Source organism: Pleurodeles waltl, chromosome 7 (genome assembly GCF_031143425.1).
Source record: "Pleurodeles waltl isolate 20211129_DDA chromosome 7, aPleWal1.hap1.20221129, whole genome shotgun sequence".
Lineage (NCBI taxonomy): Eukaryota > Metazoa > Chordata > Amphibia > Caudata > Salamandridae > Pleurodeles > Pleurodeles waltl.
In genome coordinates, this window is record NC_090446.1 from 789,268,190 (window position 1) to 789,295,117 (window position 26,928).

The following is a 26,928-nucleotide window of genomic DNA, read 5'->3' on the forward strand; positions in this document are numbered from 1 at the left end:
GGGGCATAATCTTGGTCACATCACAGCAAACAATGCTGTTAATTTGTCTCCATGAACCAACAAACATTGGTGGATGAGGTTTGCTTGAATCCAACAGGCATGGCATTCTGTTATCAAATATGCCCATCTAGAAATAAAGCTGATTGAATGATCATGTGAAAGTCTTAAAGACTGCCTACATGTACTCTACAGGCTGAAAAGGAAACAGTGACAATTTCTTCATAAACTTGCAGGACTGAGAGCATTATATTGGCATCCAGCGATGCTTGTGCTAGAGAAGGGGAACGAAAGAGCCAGCCAACCAAATAAGGGTGCATCACTATGTAGAGTTGTGAGACTAGGGCCCTCACTACAACCCTAGCGGTCGGTAATAAAGCGGCGGTAATACCACTAACGGCCCGGCGGTAACGAAAATGGAATTATGACCACAGAGGAAACTGCTCAGACAGACAGCCACTTTAACACACTGACTGCCACAGCGGAATCAACAAGCACCACAGCGGTAACCGCCAACAGCCAGGCGGAAGACAATGTATCGTCCACACTATTACAACTGACCTATCCGCCACCTTTTCTGGGGCAGTATCAACAACATCAAAAGCATGGCGGGAACAGAGCTCGGAAGTCAAAGGACTCACCTTTGGAGACTCTATGAACATTCACGACGCCATGGAGCCCGAGTTGCACATATTTCCGATGCTCGTCTACCTTCTGCTGCATTATGAACAGCAACGCCGGCGAAGACGACCACTGTGAGTACTACCGCCTAGCACACAAGGAAGGGGGAGGAAAAAGAGTGACACACACAAGCAACACCCCCAACACCATACACACAACCAGATGCACTAACATTACATATTCCCTCCGTGCCCCTCAGGAATAATGCAAGGACAAAAAGATTTGAAGAAAGTGAGTGTAATACGATAAAATAACATGAATAAGTGCATCAAAATACAGCCGTATATACATATTTACAAATGGAGGGACACTGCCCAGTCCTCAATGTCCGTGGGCCACAGGGCCACAACACATAGGTCAAGGCCCCACCTCACTCATGCAACAACACGGTGAGAACACTGCAGGGGCATCAGGTCAAAAGTACACAGTCACCTCAAGGGGATGGGGAATGGGGGCGCACCTCAGCCGGAAGATGGTACGCCACCACTGGTCCTGGAGGGTGCAACATGCCCTCTGCGCTGTCCTGGGGAGTGCAAGGCCACAGTCTCTCAAGTGGGTGGTTTGCCCACTGCTTGGTCCTGGGGTGTGCAAGGCCACAGTCTTTCAAGTGGGTGGTTTGCCCACTGCTTGATCCTGGGGAGTGCAAGGCCACAGTCTCTCTGGTGGATGGCTTCTTTTACTGGTTCTGGAGGGGCATTGTGCCCAGTGTCCTTCATCCTGGGAAGGATGGGGTGAGTGGATGGTTTCTTCGACTGGTTATGATGGCGGCATTGTGCCCAATGTGCTTCATCCTCGGAAGGATGGGGTGAGTGGATGGCTTCTTCGACTGGTTCTGGAGGGGGCATTGTGCCCAGTGAGCTTCATCCTGGGAAGGATGGGGTGAGTGGATGGCTTCTTCCACTAGTTCTGGAGGGGGCATTGTGCTCTGTGATGCAGATCTTGGGGAGTGCAAGGTCACAGGCTCTAACCTGAGTGCCAGACCCACAAGATTTGCAGGGGCAAGGACTCACAACAGCCCATGGATGCAGGACTACACATGCTGGTGTCGGGGCTGGCAGTGGTGGGGGGAGGCTCCAGCCCATCCCCTGCAGCCTTGGACGGCTGCCCACTGGGTCTGCTGCTGCTGGCAGTGGTGCTGGCAGAGGTGGGGAGAGGCTCCAGCCTATCACCTGTAGCCTCGAATGGCTGCCCACTGGGGCTGCTGCTGCTGGCAGTGGTGCTGGTGTCGGTGCTGGCAGTGATGGGGGAGGCTCCAGCCCATCCCGTGCAGTCTCGGACAGCTGCCCACTGGGGATGCTGCTGCTGGCAGTGGTGCTGGTGGTGGTGCTGGTGACGGTGCTGGCAGTGGTGGGGGGAGACTCCAGCCCTTCCCTTGCAGCCTCAGACGGCAGAACCACCATGGTTGGTGGTGGGGGCTCCGAATGAGTCCCAGCACCAGGCCTCCTGTCCTTCCTGTCAGCAGCCAGGGATTTCTCCTTGCCCCTCCTAGATGCTGGTGGTGGTGCCTCCTTGCCCTTCCTAGACGCTGCTGCTGGTGCCTCCTTGCCCTTCCTAGACACTGCTGGTGGTGCCTTCTTGCCCTTCCCTGTCGCAGCTGGTGGTGCCTCCTTGCCCTTCCTAGACGCTGCTGGTGCAGGCACCCTTTCACTGTTGCTGCCTGGTGCCCGGGATCCTCTCCCACCTGCAGTACCTGTCAATACTACTGTGGCCGTGGATTAGGTGGCTGAGGTGCTTGCCTGGGTTCTGACCACCCTGGCCCGACATGAAGGATGGGGGGGTAGTGGTAGGGTAGAGGTCAGCGGTGGAGAGGAAAAGCTTCTTAGGGACATTGGGGTGGTAAGAGGGTGAAGGTTTGGGAGTGGAGGAAGCAGAAGTGGTTGTAGGAGGTGTCTGTCGGCTGATTTTGGGTGCAGGTGCATAGGCTGGATGCTGTTGTGAGGTGGATGGCTGTTGGGTTTCTGGGTGCTTACGTTTGTGTACTTCGGGAGGAGGGGGCACAGACACAGTTGGAAAGGACACAGGGGACGTGTGCATGGATGTGGGGGTGGTGACTGCCAGTGAGGGGCGTGTAGTGATAGGCGTGATGGTGGGAGTGGATGAGGATGTAGGGCATGCAGGTGTGAGTGTAGACGCAAGTGGGCGGGAGGCAGACGAAGAGGAGGAGGAGGAGGGGGACACAGTGGAGGCAGTGGATGTTGGTATGTCTGCATCTGGATGGTGTTTGTGTGAGTGCCTGTGGGATGATGTGTGGTGCTTGTGTTTGCCTGAACCACTCCTGTGTATTGTCTTGTTAAGTGGGGAGGGTAGATATATGGACAATGGCTGCCATCAGAGAGGAGGCCAGAGCCTGGATTGATCTCTGTTGGGCCGCCATGCCAGAGGGAATGCCCTCCAGGAATGCATTTGTTTGTTGCAAATGGGCTGCCAGCCCCTGGATGGCATTCACAATGGTTGACTGCCCAACAGAGATGGATCGCAGGAGGTCAACAACCTCACTCAGGGCAGCAGGGCTAACTGGGGGGGTGCCTGGGGTGAAGGAAATGCCCACCTGTCTGGGTGAGCGGGCATGGGAAACATGCGGGGGCTGCTGGGAAAGTGGGGCTGGTATGGGAGTGGTGACTGTACCTGTAGTTGGGGTGGGCACAGAGGTGTCCGCCACCACCAGGGAGCTTCCATTGGAGGAGGTGTCACTGTCAGAACTGTCCACTCCAGTCTCCGCTGTGGTGATCCCCTCACCCTCCGTCCCACTGGTGCCCTCGCCGTCGGTGGATTTGGCCTTCTGGACCATGTGGGGTGCAGCTCTCCCCGTCGCCGGTGCCTCTGCTCCTCCGCCAGATGATGCTAATGCACATAAGGACAGGGTGACAAAACAAAAAGGGGAGAGAGAGAAAAAGGATAACCCTTGGTCAGTGGCTGCAACAACACCACTGTTGACACACCACACCACACTACACCACACACCCCCCACCCCCCCCCAATACCCATGGACAGGGATGCCAATTGCAGCATACCTGAAACCCACAGATCCCTGCCCAGTAGTGGATGCCAACTACCTTGGTTGGAGGAGGTTTACATCAGACCCTGCCCAACATGGGACCTACCCTGCAATGTCCGGCCTAGCCTAGTGGCACCCACATCCCCCACCCGGATGCCACCCCACCACGCGCAATTAGTATATTGAGGCACTGTACGCACCCCCTTGTGGCTGCTGTGATGCCCCCAAGCACCCATCCAGCTCCGGATAGGCCACCGCCAGTATGCGGGCCTTCAGGGGGGCAAGGGTTCGACAGGCACCCCTTCCTAGTTGGGAGGCCATCCCCAGCTGGGTCTCCGCTGTCTTCCATGCCCAGCGTCTCAGGTCCTCCCACCATTTAAGACAGTGGGTACTCTGCCTGCCGTAGACTCTCAGGGTCTGCACGTCCTTGGCGATGGCACGCCATATACCCTTTGTCTGATGGGCGCTGACCTGCAGAGAAATACACATAGGAAAAGGTATCATTCAGACCGTCCTGCCTGTTACACTCTTGGCCCACCATAGCCCTCACATCCCCTTACACACACACACACACACACATTGCCACCATACATGCAGCACGCAGCCCAGGGCCCTTCCACCCCCCCCCCCACACGAGGCCCTCACACACAGCACTCCATGCATTCATGCCCCATGCATCGTGCTCACAGAGTACTCACCTGTTGGTCTGGAGGCCCATACAGCATTCAGTACTGGGGTAGGACCCCATCCACCAGTCTTTCCAACTCTGCAGCGGTGAAGGCAGGGGCCCTTTCCCCAGTGACACGAGCCATGGTCGGTTCCAGACAAAGGTCACAGCAGGACTTGCAGTGTAGGTCCTCTCCTGTTGAAGGTCAGGTAGCAAGTGAGCAAACAGATAGAAAATGGCAGTCACGTCCGCGGCGGTGAGTACCGTCACCGCTGGCGTACATCACCATTTGCCACTGTAACCCATAGGGCCTAATGGTATCCAATGAGGAGTTGCACGGCAGTTCTCGACCACCTCCCGCAACAGCACACAACGTCAGCGGAATTACCTCATTTCCACATGTCCCTCCATACAGGACAGGCAGACGCCATTTCAGGGTGGGGGGGTGCAGGCCATGGCACCTAACTACGTCACACTACACGTAGGCACCATTTGGGCCTATCCAAAAATGTACTGTTACAGTCACAACTTGCAAATATGGAATACTGAGCAGCTGCTCACCGTTTTGCCCCCTAGATTGCAACAGCTGTGGATGAATAGGAGATGGAGACATCCCCCCATGTACAGGCCCCTGGTGGACTTGGCAACAATGGAGGACAGGCACATTATCCTCAACTATAGACTGGACAGGGCCACAGTCACAAAGCTGTGTGCCCAATTGGAGCCTGACCTAATCTCTGCTGTCCGTCAGTCCACCGGGATCCCCCCTCTTGTGCAAGTCCTATCTATGCTCCATTTCCTGGCAACTGGCTCCTTCCAAGTGACAGTGGGCTTGGCAGAAGGAATGTCTCAGCCAATGTCCTCAACAGTGCTGACCAGAGTGTTGTCTGCCCTGATTAAACACTTGTGCAGCTACATCGTTTTCCCCTATGTGGAGGATTTGGCCACAGTGAAAGCTGATTCCTATGCAATGGGACATATCCCCAACATTATTTGGGCTATTGATGGTACACATATTGCATTTGTCCCCCCAGGAGAAATTAACAGGTATTCAGAAATCGAAAGAGATCTCACTCCATGAATGTGCAGATAGTGTGCCTGGCGGACCAGTACATCTCCCATGTCAATGCAAAGTATCCTGGGTCTGTGCATGATGACTTTATCCTGAGGAATAGCAGCATCCCATATGTGATGGCTCACCTCCAGAGGCACCGGGTGTGGCTAATAGGTGAGCCCTGGTTTCCACCCAATTGGTGTATGGGGTATGGGGTGTGCCCTAAGGGTTAGTGTGTGGCTAACAGTTGTCCCTCAATATTTTCTGGTGACTCTGGTTACCCCAACCTCTCATGGCTACTGACCCCTGTGAGGAATCCCAGGACAAGGGCTGAGGAACGTTACAATGAGGCACATGGGCGAACAAGAAGAATCATAGAGAGGACATTCGGCGTCCTGAAGGCCAGGTTTCGTTGCCTCCATCTAACAAGTGGATCCCTGTACTACTCACCCAAGAAGGTCTGACAGATTATCGTGGCATGCTGTATGTTGCACAACCTTGCCTTGCGTCGCCAGGTGCCTTTTCTGCAGGAGGATGAGGTTGGAGATGGCTGTGTGGCAGCAGGGGACCTTGTGGACATTGAAGATGAGGAGGCAGAGGATGAGGACAACAGAAGTACAATAATACGACAATACTTCCAATGACACACAGGTAAGAAACTAACTTCACTTTTCACTGACAGTTTTGTGTTTGACATTGTCACTGGCAGGCTGATTTTCCCACTTTTATGGCCACTTACTGTACCCTTTGGCATATCTATTTTCAGATATTTTTGCCCCACTATCACTCATGGTGTGTTGACTGCAGCCAAGTACAGGTCATTCCTATGTATACATTACTGTACAGTTTTATTGCAGTGTTTAAAGCTTGTTAAACAAAAACATAGTTCAATCATTTGACAGACTCCATACTTTAATTTCTTCAAATGGTGTTTATATAAGTGCCAATAAGTATAGGGGTATGTGCAATGGGCTGGGGTGATGGTGGGGTAATGTCCAGGATAGAGTCTAGTTTATGTGAATCACAGGTGCATTGTCGAGGGGGGCATAGGAAGTGGAGCAATGGCAGTTCAATGTGGGCAGGATGACTGAGTGGGACACAAGGGTGACAATCAGGTGAGTCTTATTTTCTGGCGGGGGTCCTGGCAATAGTATCTTGCTTCTGCCTGGATCGCAGGGACCGTTTGTGGGGTGGTTCTCCATCTGCAGGGGGAGGGGTGTTGGTGGCCTATTGGTCCTGTGGCAGGCCTCCTGTCCACTAGCGGCAGCAGAGGTGGAAGGCTGTTCAGTGGATTGGCTAGTGTCAGGGGCCCTCTGGTGTGCCACTGCTTCCGTCATGGAATTGGCCATGTCAGCCAGCACACCCTCAATGGTGACCAGGGTCGTGTTTATCTCCTTCAAGTCCTCCCTGATCCCCAGGTACTGTCCCTCCTGCAGCCACTGGGTCTCCTGCAACTTGTCAAGTATCTGGCCCATCGTCTCCTGGGAATGGTGGTATGTTCCCAGGATCTTGGTGAGTGCCTCCTAGAGAGTCGGTTCCATGGGCCTGTCCTCCCAGCTTTCCTGTGCCTCTGTCCCCTGAACCGTGTGCCCACTGCCACTGACCTCAGGTCCCTGATCGCCCTATGTTTGTGGGGTTGCCTTGGGTCCCTGTAGTGGTGGACACACTGCTGATTGACGTGTCCTGGGGACAGAGGTATGTGGCTCTACCCGGATGATTTCCTCCACCATGACCCTTAGCTCCTCCTCTGAGAACCTGGGGTGTCATTGTGGTGCCATGGGTATAGTGTGAGTAGTGTGGGTGAGGGTGTGTGGGGTGAGGTATTGGGGTATGTGATGTAAGGTGCGTAGATGGTGTATAGGTGATGGTGGTGTGTGGCTGTGGTCATGTCCGTGGTCTTGCTAGCTCTCTTGTGGCAATTGTTTTTAGTCGTTATGGGTTGTGGGTAATGTGGGTGTGTGTTTTATAGTGGTGTGGGTGTGATGTGTGTATGGGTGTCAGGTGTATGTTATTCAAATTGTACAATGTAGTGTTGTTTTGTTGGTGTGTGTGTATTTTTAGTGCGGCGGTATGTAGCGCCGATGGTTTACCGCCATTGAATGTCTGCTGTGGTGATTCGTGGGTCATAATGTGGTGGGCGTAGTTCTGTTGGTGTAACGGTGTGAGTTTTGCCACCGCCAGTTTATCATTGACCCTTGGGCTGGCAGACTTGTGTATGTGGCTGTGTAGTGATGGATTGCTATTCATGTGTCATAATATGGGTAGCAGTAATCCGCTGCGGCGGCAGTATGTTGCCGGCAGTTAGCATGGTGGTAAGCAGCACTTACCGCCAATGTCATAATGAGGGCCTAGGTGTGCTGGACGAACCTGGAAGAGAGATTGCATAACCTGCTAGGTGTCTCAGAGTGTGGTCGTTAATATTTATGATGTAATCAGTGATTCAGTTTGTGATTGTATGGAGAAGAATAAAAATGCCTAATCAAGAGCTCTGTGTTTGGCATGTTCTTTGCATTCTCCTGGGGTGGGGAGAATGCTACAACTGGCGACGAGTAAGGGTATACATACCGCAATGAAACAAGGCTGCTCTCCCTGAGTATTTTCATCGACCCAGTAGACTGCTTGTGTGTGCCACATGCACTTGGCTCAATCAAAAGCAGGTCAGAGTTGATGTGTGTGAAATCGAAGCACCGCTCCAGCCCTTATATGACTCTCAAGAAAGTGGAAAGCCCGGAGGAGGAGAACATTCAAAAAGACCCACCATAATCCAGTGGCGAGAATCCAGAATTCAGTGCTGAGGCCGAAAGAAGAAAGACTGTGGTACGCCATAACACAGAGCCATCATCTATACATGCAGCAGGCTAAAGGCAGCGACAACCAGGTATGATGCAAAAGCTAAGTGAGATAGTGTCAAGTATGAGAGGCAAAATTATTACTTGCTGTCAAGAAAGAAGGTGACAATTTATGACCTCTGCTCTGTTAGGATGACCCAAACACAAGCAAGTGGCCTGTGCCTGCAGAAATTACATTGACACTGGTGAGTGGCTGCCGCCACCTGAGCAGCATATACTCTCAGCAGCAGTAGAAAAGGGTGCAAAGTACTAAGCAGCTGCATTTCTGAAACCACCACCTCCATTCAGTGCCACCAAGAAACAGAATATAGACGCCTGATGGAATGCGTGGATAGAAACTCTGTGACTTCATCGATTTTTTTTCCCCCCAGAAGATGCAGATGATAAGAAAATCATTAAGTATTGAAATAACTTGCCAGTGATGGAGTAAAAGAAGTCTTAAAATCTTGCAGACTGTCGCAATATCTTACTGTCGGATCAAAGAAGCATTGATTACCAAATTCAATCCAATGTCGAATGTAAACTATGAAAGGTACATTTTCAATCGGGCGAGACACGAAGATGGTGAAACGATGGATATGTTTGTTGAAAGACTTGATGTACTTATCAAACACTATAAGTTCTGTAAATTCAATGATAAAGAAGCCATACGCCTGAGAGTCATCGATGGCTGCTTGTCAAACTCTTGCAAAAAATGCATTTTGAGAGAGATGTTAATCTAGACAAAATGCTCATGGCTGCAAGAGCTTAAGAAAGAGCAGAACAACAAGCTGCTGATATGGAAGCTGGAACAGCAAAATATGAATCAGTGCTCATCACGAAGAGCAAGTTCAAGTGGCAAGCAGATGCACACAAGTCGGCATCTTTAAAGAAAGAAAAAGGTGTGTTTTCGATGTAGGTTTTCATATCCCCACGAAGATGTGTCCAGCCGTAGGACAAACGTGCAAAGGCTCAGAAAAGAAAAACATTTTGTTAATGGTTTTGGAAGGCGAAAACGCTAGAAAGTTCCAGAAGCATTCTCGCCACGCCCACAAGGCCAAAAAACAATATCAGTTACAACCAGTAGAAACCTGACAAAGTCGATCTTAGTCCAGCTCGGCCTGCACAGGCTTATAGACGTCATCATCAAGCGCCAGTGAGGAGGATGGATGTGCAATGATGATGTCAACCAAAGGACGCCAGACACATATTGGATTTGCATTGTGCAAGAAATAAATAACAAAGCTAAATCATCAAACAGAACGACCAGGCCCAGATTTATTAGAAAATCACACAGCTGTATGAGAAGGAGAGGGCAGAAAAATGACACTCTACTTCCCGCTCCCTAGCACCAGTGTAGAAATCTGCTGCCGTGCACCACGTACAGACCTTTGCACCATAGTGCAAGGGTGTCTACATGTGACTAACATAGGTTTTGTACAAGAAGAACCCTTCCAGTGCAAAATTACATGCTTAGACTAACCTTAAAACTGTTCCCACCTTGCATGTGTGCTGTACAGTGCAGCACACATGCAAAGTATGAAAATAAAGGAGAAAGTAAAGCATTTCTCCGTGATAGGTTCTGGTTGAATTGGGCACTATTTTCTGACTCTAAACCTTGTCTGCTTTTGTAAGTAAATAGGGTTTAAAATCAGAAACCTTAGGTGGTTGCATCCATCCACAGTATGCTTCATTGGCGCTAAGTAATGCAAAGTAGCGCTATGCTCTGCTTTGCATTACTTTCAGGTGATTTTCCAGCGCTAAACTAGTTTAGGCTGGAATTAGTAAAAAATGATTTAGCATCAATTTACATCACTTTTGTGACACAAACAAAGAGCTAAAACTTAGTAAATATACCCACAAGCTTGTTTGGACACTGCCCCAAGATCACGTTAACAGTTACCCCATAACCTTCATCCTAAACAATGGTGCATTGATTAATATCATGCCAGTTGAGAAGTTTATTAACCTGTTTCCTGTGCCGAAAGGCAAACCTGTCAAACACAAAGGTGTACAAATGGACTGCTTCTAAACCCTTGCAGAGTCAAGGATTGTTCACAGCGACCATGAAATATAAAGCAGTCCATGCAAGCACCAATTCAGGAACTTCCAGGAAGTTCATCCAGTGCATGCCTGCTCAGCTTTGCCACTGCTGCTGACATGGGGCTGATATCTCTCAATTACAACATGCACACGCATTCCAAAATTGTAAGTCAGTTTCTGTCGTTATTCCATGGCCTTGAAACACTCAAAAAATGAAAGTACAACTTCACATTAACGAGGACATTCGCCCCGTTGCACAGTGTTCTCTTGACCTGAACAAAGGATATTATCAGCTCCAGCTAAAAAGAGAACTGCAGGTACAGTGCCACTTTTTTGATTCATGTTGGTTTGTTAAGATGTAAAAATTGGAGCTTTGGAGTGTCATCAGCTCCAGAAATATTTCTGGATGTTATATGCCATATAACTCAACCGTTCATGCATACTTTCAACTACAGTGATGACGTACTGGTGTTTGGCAAAACGAGGGAGGACAAAGCTCTTACACAAGTGTGTAAACTACTCAGTGATGCTGGTCTCACACTGGAGCTGCATTGTGAGTTGCATAAGAACAAACTTAAATTCTTTGGACATATATTCTCTGATGGGGGAATGACTCCTGATCCAGACAAGGTACAAGCACTGTCCGCTATTTCCCTTCCCCCCCCCCCCAACATGATGTCAGCATGCTTGGGCATAGGCAGTTATTGCTCAGTGCATGGCATGGGCAGTTACTAATCAACGTACATTCATGATTTTGCCACTGGAGTGCCCCATTGAGAGGGTTAACAAAACAAGACGTTTCTTTTCAATGGTCTGTTGAATTTGATCAGTTTCAATAAAATAGAACATGCCATTGAGGATGCAACTGAGCCTATCTCGGCTTCAAGCTACACACTGAGATCACCATAGATTCCAGCCGCTTGGAGCTAGGGGCAATCCTTGCTCAACATATCACTGCTCACTATCTTTGAGAACCCAGAAGCCAAGATGCCCCCACACAATGAGGGGTGGAGGTTCCAACTGCAAGAGTACAACTATGTGATTGTGCACTAGCTCAGTGAAGATCAGAACCCTTCTGATTACTTTTCATGAGTGCATCTATATTGACACAGTTCAACCTCTAAAACAGCTGAAGAATATATCAATTTCATTGTAAGGTCCACCACGCTGGCTGCCTTATCCATTGAACAGGTCATTGCTACTACTAATGCTGACAAGAACATGCTTCGAGACATCATTTCAGCTCACTGTGGAAAAAGAGTGTTCGATCCCTGTACGATGACATTGAATTGCAAAAGTTTTAAAATGTATAGGATGAACTGTCTCTAACCAAAGATGGCATTGCACTGAGTGTCTAGAGAATCGTCATATCCAAGAGCCCTCAACAGCAAATCATTGAACTGGCTAACAAAGGATATTGTAGCCACCAAAAGAGTCCTGAGATACCAAGTGTGGTTCTTCCTCCTGGACAAGTAAGTTGAGAGGAACCTGAAGGAGCGCCATCTGTGCAACTGTCTTTCCTCTAAAGTAACTCAGCTTCCATTGACAATGTCTGACCTTCCTACACAGGCTTGGGAAAAGGTTGCTGTTGATTTCTTTGGGCCCTTAGGGAATGGACATCATCTCATGATAGTCACTGATGAGTATTCAAGCTTTCCGCTAGTGAACGACAAGTCATTAACCACCCATGACAAGGTAATCGAGCGACTGGACGACATCTTTGCGGCATGGTGTATACCTGCCATTCTCAAATTTGATAATGGCCCGCCATTCAGCAGTCGAGTGGTCAAAGAGTTCCTAGTCAAACTGAAAGAGCACACCTCTGTGACATCAAGTCAATGGCTGCATTGTATGATTCATGGGCGCCCTCAAGAAAGTAATTCAGTGAGCAATGATGTAGGGAATTGAACTGAACCAAGCCTTCTGCCAAGCCATCAGTGCTTATTGCTCAACTCCTCACTCCACAACTGGTGAAAGTCCTACCACCTTACTGTTTGGGAGACCTATTCGGATCAAAGTGCCACAGTGGGCAGTGGATCAGCCCTTGGACACTGACAGGGATTAGACCCTGGACACTTCTTGAAAGATGAAGATGTACGCCTATCAGCGTTGACCAGCTCAGGGAACAGTCTCTGATTGAAATGACTGGGTCATAGTCAAACAGAAACAAAAGCGAAAAACAGATGCTCCTTTTGCTATTGAACCTCTGAGAGTGATGACCTGCAAAGGACACATGTTGACGGCCCAGCATCCTGGAAAGACCATCACCCAGGACTCGTCACATTTCAAGCACCCATCTCAAATTATATCAGCTCCTGCAATCTCCGATGAGGTGTTTTCACCTGACAGGCCAGATGAAGCACCAGAATCTACACCATTGGTGCTTGATAAGAGTGCATCATCACCACCTCATACCACTCAATCTGGTTGACTTGTTTGAGCGCCTTGACAACTCAAAGGGATCTGATATAACTATTGTTTGTATGTTTTATTTAACAAGGGGAGAGATGTAGTGTTGTGAGACTAGGTGCCCTAGGACCTTCGCGGTTCAAGGTGGACCTGGAAGAGAGATTGCATAAAATGCTAGGAGGGTCAGGGTATGGTTGTTAACGGTTGTGACATAATCAGTGATTCAGCGTGTGATTGCATGTGGAGGAATAAAGATGTCTAACCAAGTGCTCCGTGTGTGGCATGTTCTTAGCATGCTCCCAGGCTGGGGAAGGACCCACACACTGCACCCTTTTCCGGGAGGTTTTCTATTAAAGGTGCCAGGGCTTTGTACATACTCTCTGAGATGATTGCATGTCTAATGGCAATATTGTGATTTGGCAATGGATAAAAGTAAAACAAATATTTGATATATCACCTGGATAGGTATGTGCAGGAGGCATCTTTTAGGTCTACCAATGTCATGTAGTCTTCTTTCATTAGCAGAGGCATGATAACGTCTAGATGCGGGTGGTTACGCAGCAATCATTCTATTAGATTTGAGTGCTGCGTTCAATACCGTGGATCACAAAAGTCTTCTTCAAAGAATTACCCAAACAGGAATTGAGGGTACCACTTTTAATAGGCTCTCCTCGTTTTTGGAAGATAGGTCCTTCCAAGTCCTGGATAGGTCCTTCTTTTCCAATATTTTTCTCCTTAACTGTAGGGTTCCTCAGGGCTCTTCCCTGAGCCCCACTCATTTTAACATCTACATGTCTCCTCTGGCTAAGATGGTAGAACCCTACGGTTTATCAGTAATATCATATGCTGACGACACCTAGCTAGTTTAATCCTTTTCCACCAATGTAAACTCTGACCAGGCCTCTCTATCTTCCTGTCTCTAAAAGATTGCTAGATGTATGGCAGACAGTAAGCTGAAACTAAATGATGAAAAAACTGAAGTGATGTTGGTCAGGAATTTTTCCCTACTTAAATCCCCTATCTCTATCCCAGAAGGACTAAATGATCTCCCCTCTCCAAAGGAAACAATAAAAAGCTTAGGTGTTTGGTTAGACTCTCGCCTTACAATGGAACATCATGCAAAAAAACTTGCGTCCACTTGCTTAAATTTTCTAAGAATCCTCAGGAAAATGTTCAAATTTCTATCTTTTCTTGCCAGAATACTCATCACTCAGGCCCTCATATTATCCCGTTTGGACTGTGGGAATGTTCTGTTTTTGAGCTCTTCTACCCATGTATTAAAGAAATTGCAGGTAGTTCAAAATGCAGCAGCCCCCCTTCTTATGAACATTCCCAGACATTTATCTGCCAAACCAGCCTTAGCCTGCCTCCACTGGCTTCCCATCCTGCAAAGGATCAATTTTTAATCTATGTGTATCATGCACTGAGCTCTTCAAGCTAAGGGTCCAGCCTTCTTTAGTCAAATTATTACTCCCTACACTCCTTGAAGATCTAAGAGATCTTCTTCGGCAGCTTTAATTAATACCTGTCCTATTAGGAAAGCTAGATGGGGAGGCAGATCCTTTACATTTAGAGCAGTTAATATATGGAACTCCCCTCCCCTGGTACTCCAAAAGGACAGTTCCGAACTTTCCTTCTGTAGAAAACTGAACACTCTTTTTTTTTTTTCTCAGCATAGTTAAGTTTTTTTTTAGCTCTCCCATCTTTCTTTTAGCTTTGGGATGCCTCCGGGTAGCCATGCGCTCTATAAATCCACTAAACTAAACTACAGTTTTCCCCTATGAAGGTGAATGTTTCAGATAAATATACTCGGGCGTGTAAAAATCTACCACCAGTCACCACCCTGACAATTTCCTTTTTAGCAGGTATAACACAAAGTAAAAATCATTTCCTAAAGCCTATGGTGGAAATTCACCTATTGTAATTGTATTTATATAGTGCTTACTACCCCTGTGCGCGTCAAGTAGCATGTGTAGGAATCTGGCTCTGTATATACTATACTAAAGTAAGGTATAGTGTGCACAGAGTTCAGTGGATCCCCACAGGCTTAACAGAGGCTAAAGTCGATAATAATAAAGCTCTCTTTTGTGGTAGCGTGGTCAAGCAGTTAGGATTATCAGAGGGTAGTGCAAAGCATTTGTTGTACACACACAGTCAAGAAATGATGCACACACTCAATGACTAACTCCAGGACAATGTTTTGTGTATCCAAAAATATACTTTGTTACTTTATTTCTAGAACCAAAAGGATAGTTGTTGCAGGTAACTACAGTTTCAAGAATGTATCAGTTTTAAGTATCAAATACACTTTGTTTAGGACTCACAGGTAAAACAGTTGACAGGTAAGTAGTACTTTTCAATTTCAAAAGTAGACAGTGCAATTTCTCATAGAAAGCAATGCTGTACTAGGGGAGGAAAAGTAACAACACAATTTGCAGGTAAGTACTCCACTTATGATCTCAGTCTTCAGGGGTTAAGGTGTCCACAGGGCAAAGTTTAGGAAGACACCAAGGGTGCACCATCAGCAACACTGACCAGCCGGGTGCAGAGGTCAAATTTGGTGTTGGGTGCCCAATGGAATCCTATGGAGACATGGGAAACTTGGAATGAAACAGCTGGCAGGTAAGTACCTGCAAGTTCTGGGCACACACCTCGGGGGGTTTAGGTCAGCACCGGGGGGGGCAAAGGTCAGCACCAAATACACACCCTCAGCGGCACAGGGGCAGCCGAATGCAGGGTGCAAACACAGAGTCGGGCACCCAATGCCTTTAAATGGGGGGACCCCAGGGGTCACAGAGATGCTGCAGGCTTGGTCCAGGGAGTTGGCTGAAGAAAACCAATGGCTGGACAGGTAAATAGAGATCCAACTGGACATTACTGTACCATTGGTAGGATTCTCCAAGGCCAGGGGGCTGCAGAAGCATAGATACCTTTAGGCGTCGGAAAATCTTCATCGGAGCCAGTCGCAGCCGGGGTTGTCTTTTGGTTTTAGCCTGCAGGCGTTGTTGTGTTGATCAGGAAGTGTCAACCCAGGGTGGACTCAAGGTCAGAATTACCTGATGACCACCCTGTCCCCCTGGGCCACCTGGACACAGGCTGTGGATATCGGGTGCAGAGTGGGCAGGACTTGCAGTGGTTCTGGAATCCTTGGAGGTTTCTTTGTGGACAGGGCCACTGTCCTCGGGAGATCTGGGCCCTTGGGTAGGCAGACAGTCCTCTGGGGGTTTCTAGAGTTTGCTGATCCTGCAGGATGCATTGCCTTTCTGTAGCAGCAGTCTTGAAGCTGCAGACAGGCCAGTAGGGCTGGGGCAAAGTCAGTTGTCATCTGGAGTCTTCTCTGCTGGTGCAGCTCTTCAGTCCTTCTTCTTTTCAGGTCACCAGGAATCTAAAAAGCAAGGTTCAGGGGTGCCGCTAAATACTAGATTTAGGGGCGTTACAAGGACCAGAGGGCAGTAGCCAATGGCTACTGTCCCTGAACGTGGCTACCCCCTTCCTGTGCCCACTTCCTTTGGGGAGGGGGTACATTACTGGCCCTACTGGACATCCTCCTCCAAAACAAGATGGAGGATTCTGCAAGGAGTGGGTCACCTCAGCTCTAGGCACACTGGGGGTGGTTCCAGCGGAGGTGGTCACTCCTCCTTGTGTGTATGTGTATGTGTGTGTGTACTAATTTTCCAGCCAGAACAGCTGCCAAAAGTGGGTCTGGGTCTGGAGGGGCAGGCAGTGTAATAAAAGGCAGGAGCCGTTGAGGCTCACCCCCAAGTGTTGCAGTTCCTGCAGGGGGAAGTGCAAAGCACACCCACCCAGAGTAGGCTTTGTCCCCAACCACAGAGAGCACAAAGGCTCTAATCCCATGAGGTCAGAAACTTGTCTGTTACTGGCAGTCTTACACTAGAGGTTTGGGTGAAATACAGGGGACATCTCTAAGATACCCTCTGTGTGCATTGTTCAATAAATCCAACACTGGCATCAGTGTGGGCTTATTGAGCTGAGAAGTTTGATACCAAACTTCCCAGTCTTCAGTGGAGTTCGTAATGACAAACTCCCAGCCCATATACTCATTATGGCCACATTGCACTTACAGTGTCTAAAAATGGACTTAGACAACGTTGGGGCATATTCCCCATGCAACTATGCCCTCACTTGTGGCATAGTGTGCCCTGCCTTAGAGCTGTAAGGCCTGCTAGAGGGGTCACTTATCTATGACACAGGGAGTGGTTTGTGGGCATGCCACCCACAGAGGGATGCCATGTCACCTTTACGTTTTTCTCCCTAGCAACACACACACTCACTCAACTCACTAAACCACCCAAAAGGAAGGAAAAGAAGAAAAGAAGACAGCCAGACAAGACTGCAAGAAACCAGCAGTGGATTCCTGGAGAAGAAGACCTGTGGAGAGAGGGTACCAAGTCCAAAAGTGTCAGTGGAGTCCAGGAGGAGTAGGAGCTACAACCCACCCAGGTGTACTTGCAGGAGTTGGTTGACAGTGAGGAAGAACAGGTCAGTACTGCAGCCCTGGAGCCGGAGAAGAGTTCCTGATGGATGAAGAACATGTCCCACGCTGGAGTGAAGATTGCAGATGTGTGTCTGTTCAGAAATTCCACAAGCCTCAGCAAAGGTTCTTCGTGGAAAAGTGGTGCTGCTGGGAACTCTCAAGAGGGCTCAACCCAGGAAGGGTAGTCACAGAGGACCCTCAGCAACACAGAGAACCTATAGGAGTGGAGGCAGCACCCACCGGAGTCCCACAGGATGGGGACACAGAAGTTGCAGAAGGAGCCCATGCAGCACTCCAGAAAAGGATCCCACGCAGTAGGAGAACCACACAGTGGGCTGTGTGTTGCAGGTAAGAGTGCAGGGAACTAGAGCTACATGTCACCTGAAGATCCCTTGGCGGAGATGCAAATAAGGCTTGGCAGCTGCAAGAGACGTGGTGCATGGGGGTACTGTCCTGCGTGGGAAGGCAAGGGCTTACCTCCACCAAAGTTGGACAGCTGGCAGAGAGGACCAAGAGGACTACTGTGGACCACTGCCTATGATGCAGGATCCACACCGCTCAGGAGGAGAGGATATCCATGTAGTTGGTCGTCATTGCAGCAGGTGCCTTCAGATGCAGGGGGGTGACTCCTTCACTCCAAGCGAGATTCCTTCTTTCTTCTAGTGCAGACTGAAGTCATACCACCCTCAGTGAATGCACAGCTGGTGGAAATGATGAAATTGCTGGCCGGAGCCCTAGAAACAATGTTGCAAAAGAGTTATTCTTCTTGGATGCAGCTTGTCAGGTCCTGGAGGTTCCAGTCACAGTTCCAGAGGTCAGAAGTTGAAGTGGAGGTTGCAGAGGAGTCCTACTGGAATCTTGCAAGCCGAATCTGAGGACCCACCCAAGTGAGAGACCCTGAAAGGGGGATTGGTCGCCTAGCCAGGTAAGCATCTACCAGGAGGGGGTTCTGACTTCACCTGCCTGGCCTGGCTACTCAGATGCTCCCAGAGTTCCCTGCCAACCTTGGAAACAAAATGGCAGAACCCAGGGATCCTCTGGAGGAGCTCTGAGCACCACTCCCAGGGTGTTGATGGACAGGGGAGTGGTCATTTCCCTTTCCATTGTCCAGTTTCGCTCCAGAGCAGGAGACTGGGGGTCTCTAAACCAGTGTGGACTGGTTTATGCAAGAAGGGTACCAAATGTGCCATTCAAACCATACCAGTGGCTTGGGGAGGCTACCCCTCCAAAGTCAGTCACACCTAAGGAAGAGGGTGTTACCTCCTTCTCCCAAAGGAAATCCATTGTTCTGCCTTCCTGAACTTGATTAGATCAAGCAACAGAAGGGCAGAAACCTGTCTGAAGGGGTGGCAGCAGCTTGGGCTGCCTGGAAAACGCTGTAAGACTGGTGGTAGCAATGCTGGGGGTCCTCCAAGGAGCCCCCAGAGTGCATGGAATCATATTTCCAATACTTGCAACAGTATTGGGATATGATTCAGACATGTTAGATACCAAACATGCCCAGGTTCGGAATTACCATTATGTAGTTTGACACATGTAATGACCTATTTCCAATACACACATAAAATGGTATCCCCACACTCACAAAGTCCAGGAAATGGACCTGAGGTTTGTGGGGGCACCTCAGCTGGTGTGGGGTGCCCTCACACACAGGTAGCTGCACCTTACCCTCTGGGCTGAGCGGGCCTACCATAGGGGTGACTTATATTGACCTGGTGCAGTGACCTATAGTAAAAACAGGTGCATGTACCTGTTTCACACAGACTGCAATGGCAGGCATGCAGAACCCTTTGCATGGGCTCCCTATGGGTGGCAGAATAACTGCTGCAGCCCATAGGGATCCCCTGGTACCCCAATGCCCGGGGTACCTGGGTACAATATACTAGACACTTACATGGGGACCAGTATGCCAATTGTGGGAAGGAAAAGGTGCTGTTACCAAACTTTACAGGAAAGAGCATAACCACTGGGGTCCTGGTTAGCAGGATCACAGGGTACACAGTCAAACACACTGACAACAGGCAGAAAATGGGGGCAACCATGCCAAGAAAGAGGGTACATTCCTACACTGGCACAAGTAAGTAATCAAACGACAGCCCTGGGCTATTGCCAGCATAATGGTTAGTGTAATGGATTTGACAGTACAAGAGAGTAGCCTGGGCCTTGTGTGGAAAATAAATCACAGGTGGAGAAAGATGTGTCACAGACTTTTCATGGTGATGAAGCTTGATATTGCAAATTTTTCCTCTTGGGCATTCGTTGGTAAGTTGAAGTGCATTGTAATTCCAAGGTTGCTTACTTTGTTAGATACTTTAGGAGGTGGGCCTAGATCATCAAGCCAGGTGCAGAGTGGGTCGTGATTTTTCCAGTAGCCACATGTGAATATTTCTGTTTTTGAAGCATTCAATTTGAGATCCATGTCATCCATTGACCAATGACTCTGAGGCAATGGAAGATTTTTGAGTTTCCGATGTCTTTTGGGCTTCCCGGTTTAAGAAGTATTTGTGTGTCATCTGCATAGTTGTAGCATGTCAGCTGAAATGCATTGATCTTTGAGGGTAATGACTTAATGTAGATTTTGAAAAGCATGGGTGAGATGATAGAGCCATGTGGTACCCCTGTTTTTCAGTCACAGCTCGTGGGGGCTACAGGGGACGGCGCGGCACATGGGGGGGATTAATTATTATTTTTTAAACTTACCTCCTCTCCCCCACTGCTGTTCCTCTGTCTCCTCAGGCTGCAAGCACAGGCTCCCAGCCTGTCCTGGGGCCAATGCTGACGCTGCGCAGAGCAACACAGTGCCGGGCAGGATAGAGTACACTGCGCATGTGTGTTTTGGCCGGTCCAAGATGGCCGGCCAAACACACATGCGCTCTGAGGGGAGTGCACAGTGCTCTCCCCTCAGTGCTCATCATCCCCAATGCCTGCCTCTTTAATAATGAAAGGATAATAAACATAGTTTATTATGCTTTCATTGTTAAAGGATTTGCAGCCCTTGCTGCTAGCAGGGGGTGGTGATGCTAATCCACTATAGCGGAGGAGCTGCCACTGCTGTTTTTGTGGCGTATGGTTTGGATTAGAAAGGTGGAGAATGGATGACATTTGTTCTGTTTTGAAGGTAGGATGTGATCTAGTCAAAAGAAGTCCTTTCTGTGCCAGCTTTATAGTCTTTGTGTTAGGGTGTCATGGTCAACTATGTCAAAGGCAGCTGAGAGGTCCAAGAGAAGTAGTGCAGCAACCCCGTTCCGGTCTACTGTGGTTTTAAGGTCATCCCAGATAGTGATGAGGGCAGATTTTGTGCCTCTTCTTGTGCTGAATCCAGCTGCTTCTTCAGTGATCCCAGAATATTAATCTGCAGGGGAAGTCTTCTTGTATGGGTTACTGGGCCAACTGCTGTTGACTGAATCAGAGTAGAGCACTATTGAACATCAGCAGACAACCTTGTGTGACAGTTGTCAGTGAGGATAAGTGCCAGAGGGCACCCAAGACCTGTACGTGAACTCCTGCCAGGAGAGAAGAGATCCCTGTCTTGGCATAATTAGGGGAACCAGCTGGTACATGCAAAGCGAAAGTGGCAATCCATGCAGAAACCTTCCAGTAAGAAAAACGCATTCAAAGAGATGCCCCTTTTTTTTAAAGAAACATTTACAAGCATGGTTGAGACACAATGTTGCCTGCACATTACAGCTCTTAAAAGACTTCAGACTCTGATCTTTGGGGAATGCTCGAAATCAGGTCTGGAAGGTAGCAGACTTGATTACAACTAGGTGTCTGTACCAAGGGCTCAATTCGGAAGGGATTGCAGGATCAATGGTTTATAACAATTCTGGATGGGAGAAAGCAAAGATTACAAATGGGCTCCTTTATGTTTAATTGGGCAGGCATCACTTGCAGGGCCCCGCTAGACTCCCCTCAAAGCCTTTGCATCTTCAATGTTAACAGGGAACCACTCATGAATGTCATCTCAGGGTCTGGGTTTTTAATTCCCCTGTACTGGTGAAGCCCACATCTAGTTTACGGTCCAAGGGAGAGGGGAATCTTCAGGCCCTTCTTACTTACTTTCAGGGTATCTTGTATGCCAAGCAGCTGGTTATAATTGAATCGCTCATAAACATAGTTATCTTTTATGGGTCTCAGGCGAGAGTTGAAAATACTGCTACATCTCTTGTAATTCCGATTTTTTCTATGTTCTAACTCCAGTGTACAAGGCCAAGAATCTCGGTACTTATTTTGATAATTACCAAGTCTCACCAGTAACCTGAAATATCTTTATTCAGCTTGCAGGTTCGAGATTTATCAATCCTATTCCATCCAAATGGAGGCCAGTGCTCAATGGGCTCTTGGTTGACTACTGCACTCCACTGTATAGCGCATATTACTGAACTCCTGTGCTCAACATGGTGCAGGATCCTTGGGGGAAAAAATCTCAATAACGTCGCAAGAAGGAGACTACAGAGCCTGCCTTTGGACTCTAGAATTCACAATAAGTGGATTTGCATCACAGATGTGTCTCCATTTGGCCCTATTAGGCTATTTTCATGACATATGGGTCTATTACAGCCTGGTGGGCGGTCAACTCACCCTATTTAGCGATCCTCATCTACATGGATCGGATCCCTAAAGCCTTCACGGCAACTCCTAGTGTGGAGATTGTAGTAAACGTTGTGAATTTTGCAGAACGCATGGAGAAAATGTCATGTTTGTGGGTATTTGTTGCTGAAAATATTAAACTAGCAGCCTGACACACACAGAATGTTCTCTTGGTGCGTGGTGGTCACTGAGCAATTTCCACGACATGGTCTGCGCTGCGAGACATGACAGTTTCTCTCAGAGAAATGTATTAAGGGTCAATACCCCGTAAGTATTGCCGGACAACCGTCCTTATAATCTGGCAGCCCAGTGGCAGGTGGGCTGCCAGGTCAGTGACTAACACCCACAGAGCCAATGGGGGCTCTGCAGGCATACAACCTAGTGGTGCCCCACCTCAAACTGGGGTAGTGAAACCGAGACAGGGCCGACTTTAGGGCAGTGCCACCGGTGCAGCTGCATCTGGCACTGGCTTTGGTGCTGGGCTCTCTGTTTAAAAATAACTTTTGGTTTTAAAGCAGGTGAACTTCCCTGTGCACCCAGCAGTTTTCAGGCAACAATAAAAATGTCAAGATAAATCTGGTGTTTTAATATTCCTAGTGGTGAGAGATCGGAATTTTGTCTAGTGGCAATTTTGGCTTATAATAAAGTAGCGCGGAGGGTTAATGTGCCTGCTGCAAAGAACGTGTGCCATGCAGGTCACAGAACTGAGCGTGAGGGAACTAAGAGTAGCACTATAAAAATAAGCAGAAATGTATGTCAGAGAGAGGATACAGAGAGATGGGGTGCACTGCTGGGAAGTGAGGGAATTCATGAGCAAGGAGATCATGGAAGGGGTGCGCTAAATTTTTTTTAAAAGACTGTCGCGCCACCAGCCATAAAGTCGGACTTGATGAGACAGGATCACTGCCAAGTTACGAAGGTGGTCCTGCTCCACCAAACTTTAAGTGACACCATAGAGTTTGGGTCCGACTAGGGCCCTCCATTCAGCCACTCAGAACTTAGGGGGTTATTACAATTTTGGAGGAGGTGGTAATCCGTCCCAAATGTGACGGCTATACCACCAGCCGTATTACGAGTTCCATAGGATATAATGGACTCGTAATACGGCTGGTGGTATATCCGTCACTTTACCGTCACTTTTGGGACAGATTACCACCTCCTCCAAAGTTGTAATAACCCCCTTAGTCTCCACCTTGCTGTATGAAATGGTCACCATAGGGACAAGATGTCTCAGCACTGTCATGAATGCTTCCCTAGATCTGCGAAGCGACAGCAACAAGCATATCTCTTATAGAGGTCTCGGTGACTTCGATCAAAATAGGCCCTCGAGACAGACCTTTGCTGAACGGTGCACTATAGTACTATTATGTGTAACTTACGCTGTATAAATACGTGTGACATAATAAACGGACAAAGGCTACCTATGAACACTAGAAAACATTCACATGCATCAATTCAAAATAAATGCTATTTTTTTGTACATTTAAATAATAATTTCATTAAAATAATATTTCATTTGAATGAATACAGTCGACGAAAGTACCTTTCTGCCAAACATCTCAAAAGAACATCTGAATTTTAAACTACAATTTCAGTTCAAAAGAATGTGCACATTAGTAATTTGTAGAGAAAGCACGGCCCGGTGGTCGGATACAAATGTTGCAAGGATACAATCCTAGCTGCATCATAAAACGGTTTTACATACTGTTTTGAAAGTTCGCGCATTACGTTTACATAAAGAGAGGGCTACGGCCCCTCCACTCACCAGCATCGTGAGGCCAGACCTGAAGCGCAGGAATGAGTGGAGCTCACGAAGCCTGGGGATGACGTATCCTGTCCGGTAAAGTAAGGCGCGAGGCAGACGCTTCCTTGTGTAGTTGAAGATGGTGAATGGTGTGTGAGGCGATGTGGCGCCGAATGTGGGTATAATGTTTACTCTGGAACCAGGCAACCTAGCAGGTGGTTGAATGCAACATTGTGTTGTATTGGACAACTGCCATTATTTACTTTTCTTTCAGACGTCTCAGATCGCTAAACTATATATTATGTAACAAAATGTAAAAACAAATCTTGCATCTCAGTGCTCATGTAAAAATATGTATTTGCAGAACATTTGCATACAAACGTTGGACATAGACAGACACCTATGAAAAGTGAAGTCTCAGGTGATTCATGCTTCCCTCCCAAAGTGCATGTGTAGCTATTAGCTTCTTTGTACTATGCGAATACATCTGCAGGATCTCGCAGTTCTAGAGAAGGGCTTTTTAAGTAGCACAAGAACAAGTGTCTGGTTTTTTTTTTTTTTTTTTAACTTCAAAATCATACCCAAAGTTAATGGAGATGGAAAACCAGCTGACAGCAGGGCTCAGACCGGCCTCCATTTGCTTAGCAGCACCCTGGCTCATTCTGCGACACCGACTGGGTTACATTACTGATTCAATATGAATCCATTCTGGACAGTCCTCAGCAAAATAAATTGTTGGCATTTTGCTGACAAAATATGGTGAGTAATAGCCTATTCAGACTCAAAGACCAGGAACAGTGCCAGGTGAGTGGGTCCTGGCTCTGGTATGCATTTGGAGTGGGAAGCCCTTTTCTTTGGAGACTCAAAGCCGGGGTAAAGCTGAGCTGTCTTTGTTACTGAAGCTCTGATTCCTCTTGTACCCTAGCTGCAGCTTTTGGAGTTTAGCGCGGGCCTTCCACCATCAAAACCAAGGCCGGCACTAATATTTATCAGTGAAAGAAACCAGATGAGCCAGAGATAACTAATCAAATGCATGAAACAGGCAGTATTTAAACTAGAGAAACATCATTCCATTCTGCCCCATCATTAACGATGTTTCCAGAGCTGTTAACAGATAGTCCAGTGGCAGTTCGTCAACCCTCCAAAAGGCAGATCTTTTTTCAGGGGAGTGAAAAAGGACTGAACATTTGTCAGTCTTTGCTCATAGTTTTGATGACCCTGATACATTATCATCTTTGTTAGTGAAGCTTATATTTAGTATTTGGCCTTTATCATGTATGTAACTGTAGGAAGTTGGCTCTGTATATACTATCACAAAGTGAGAGATAGTCTGCACAGTGTCCAAGGGTTCCCCTTAGAGGTTGATAGTGGCAAAATTAGATAATACTAATGCTCTATTTTGTGGTGGTGTGGTCGAGCAGTAGGCTTATCAGAGGGTAGTGTTAAGCACTTGTACACACACACAGAAAATAAATGAGGAACACACACTCAAAGACTTAACTCCAGGCCAATAGTTTTTATATAGAAAAATATTTTTTTTAAATTTATTTTAGAACCACAAGATTCAAGATTTCAAGTAAGTACATAAAATGCAAGGTACTTCACACAGTTAAGTATAGAACTTTGATTTAACACAGTAGTACACACGGTTTTGGTTAAAATAGCAATAAGCTATTTTAAAAGTGGACACTGCAAAAATCAACAGTTCCTGGGGGAGGTAAGTTTGGTTAGTTTTCTCAGGTAAGTAACGCACTTACACAGTCAGTTTCCTAGGCATAGGCAGCCCACTGTTGGGGGTTCAAGGCAACCCCAAAGCAACAGCACCAACAACACAGGGCCGGTCAGGTGCAGAAGTCAAAGGAAGGCCCACAACACATAGGCGCCTATGAAGAACAGGGGTGCTCCGGTCCTAGTCTGCTTACAGGTAAGTGCCTGCATCCTCGGGGAGCAGACCAGGGGGGGTTTGTGGAGCACTGGGGGACACACACACAAGCCCCCAAAACACACCCTCAGTGGCACAGGGGCGGCCGGGTGTAGTAGGCAAAGTAGGCGTCGATTTTGCTATAGAAAGCAATGGAGGGACCTGGGGGTCACTTAGGCGATGCAGGCAGGGCACAGGGGGGCTTCTCGGGCCAGCCACTGACTGGGCTAGGATGAGGGCTGCCTGCTGGTCACTCCTACACTGGTAGGTGGTTCCTCTCGGTCCTGGGGGCTGCGGGTGCAGTGCTTGGTCCAGGCGTCGGGGGCCTTTGTTACCAGGCGGTCAGGGGGAGCCTCTGGATCCTCTATGCAGGCGTCTCTGTGGTGGTGCAGGGAGGTCGACTCATGGTGTCCACATAGTTGGAGTCGCCTGGGAGTCCTCTCTGCGGTGTTGGTTCTCCTGAACTCGAACCGGGGGTGTCGGGTCTAGAGTGTGAAGTCTCACGCTTCCGGCGGGAAGGGAGAGTCTCTTTAAAAGTTGCTTTAAATTTGCAAAGTTGTAGCAGTTTCTGAACAGTGCCGCTGTTCTCGGGAACTTCTTGGTCCTTTAGGTGCAGGGCAGTCCTCTGAGTCCTCAGAGGTCGCTGGTTCCGTTGGATGTGTCACTGTGCAGGTTCTTTGACTATGGAGAAAGGCCGGTAGGGCTGGGGCCAAGTCAGTTGGTGTCTCCATCATCTCTGCGGGGCTTTCAGGTCAACAGTCCTTCGCCTTTCTTCAGGTTGCAGGAATCTCATTTCCTGGGTTCCGGGTCGCCCCTAAATACTACATTTAGGGGTGTATTTAGGTCAGGGGGCAGTAGCCAATGGCTAATGCCCTTGAGGGTGGCTACACCCTCTTTGAGCCTCCTCCCAGAGGGGAGGTGGGCACATCCCTATTCCTTATTGGGGAGTCCTCCAAACTCAAGATGGAAGATTTCTAAAGGCAGGGGTCACCTCAACTCAGGGCACCTTAGGGACTGTCCTGACTGGTGGGTGACTCCCCCTTGTTTTTCTCATTATCTTCTCCGGCCTTGCTGCCAAAAGTGGGTGGGTGTGGCTGGAGGGGCGGGCATCTCAACTAGCTGGGATGCCCAGGGGTGCTGTAACAAAAGGCATGGGCCTTTGAGGCTCACCACAGGTGCTACAGTTCCTGCAGGGGGAGGTGAGAAGCACCTCCACCCAGTACAGGCTCTGTTCCTGGCCACTGAGTGACAAAGGCACTAACCCCATGTGGCCAGAATCTCGTCTGGTTGTGGCAGGCTGGCAGAAACTGGTCAGCCTGGCACTAGGAGTTGGACTGGTATTCAGGGGGCATCTCTAAGATGCCTTCTGGGTGTATTTTACAATAAATCCCACACTGGCATCAGTGTGCATTTATTGTGTTGAAGGTTTTGATACAAAACTTCCCAGATTTCAGTGTAGCCATTATGGAACTGTGGAGTCCGTAATTGACAGACTCCCAGAACA

The 26,928-nt window shown here is 48.3% G+C and overlaps 1 protein-coding gene across 1 annotated transcript in view; it reads right to left on the minus strand.

The window, feature by feature from the left end:
- The window catches only part of SLC23A1 (solute carrier family 23 member 1), a 381,822-nt gene extending 358,193 nt beyond the window's left edge, over positions 1 to 23,629 (minus strand). Inside the window, exon 1 of the mRNA XM_069199322.1 lies at positions 23,525 to 23,629. Coding sequence (XP_069055423.1) covers positions 23,525 to 23,530 — 6 coding nt within the window. The 5' untranslated portion in view covers positions 23,531 to 23,629. The remainder of the gene's footprint in view (positions 1 to 23,524) is intronic.
- Between the last annotated feature and the right edge of the window lie 3,299 nt (positions 23,630 to 26,928).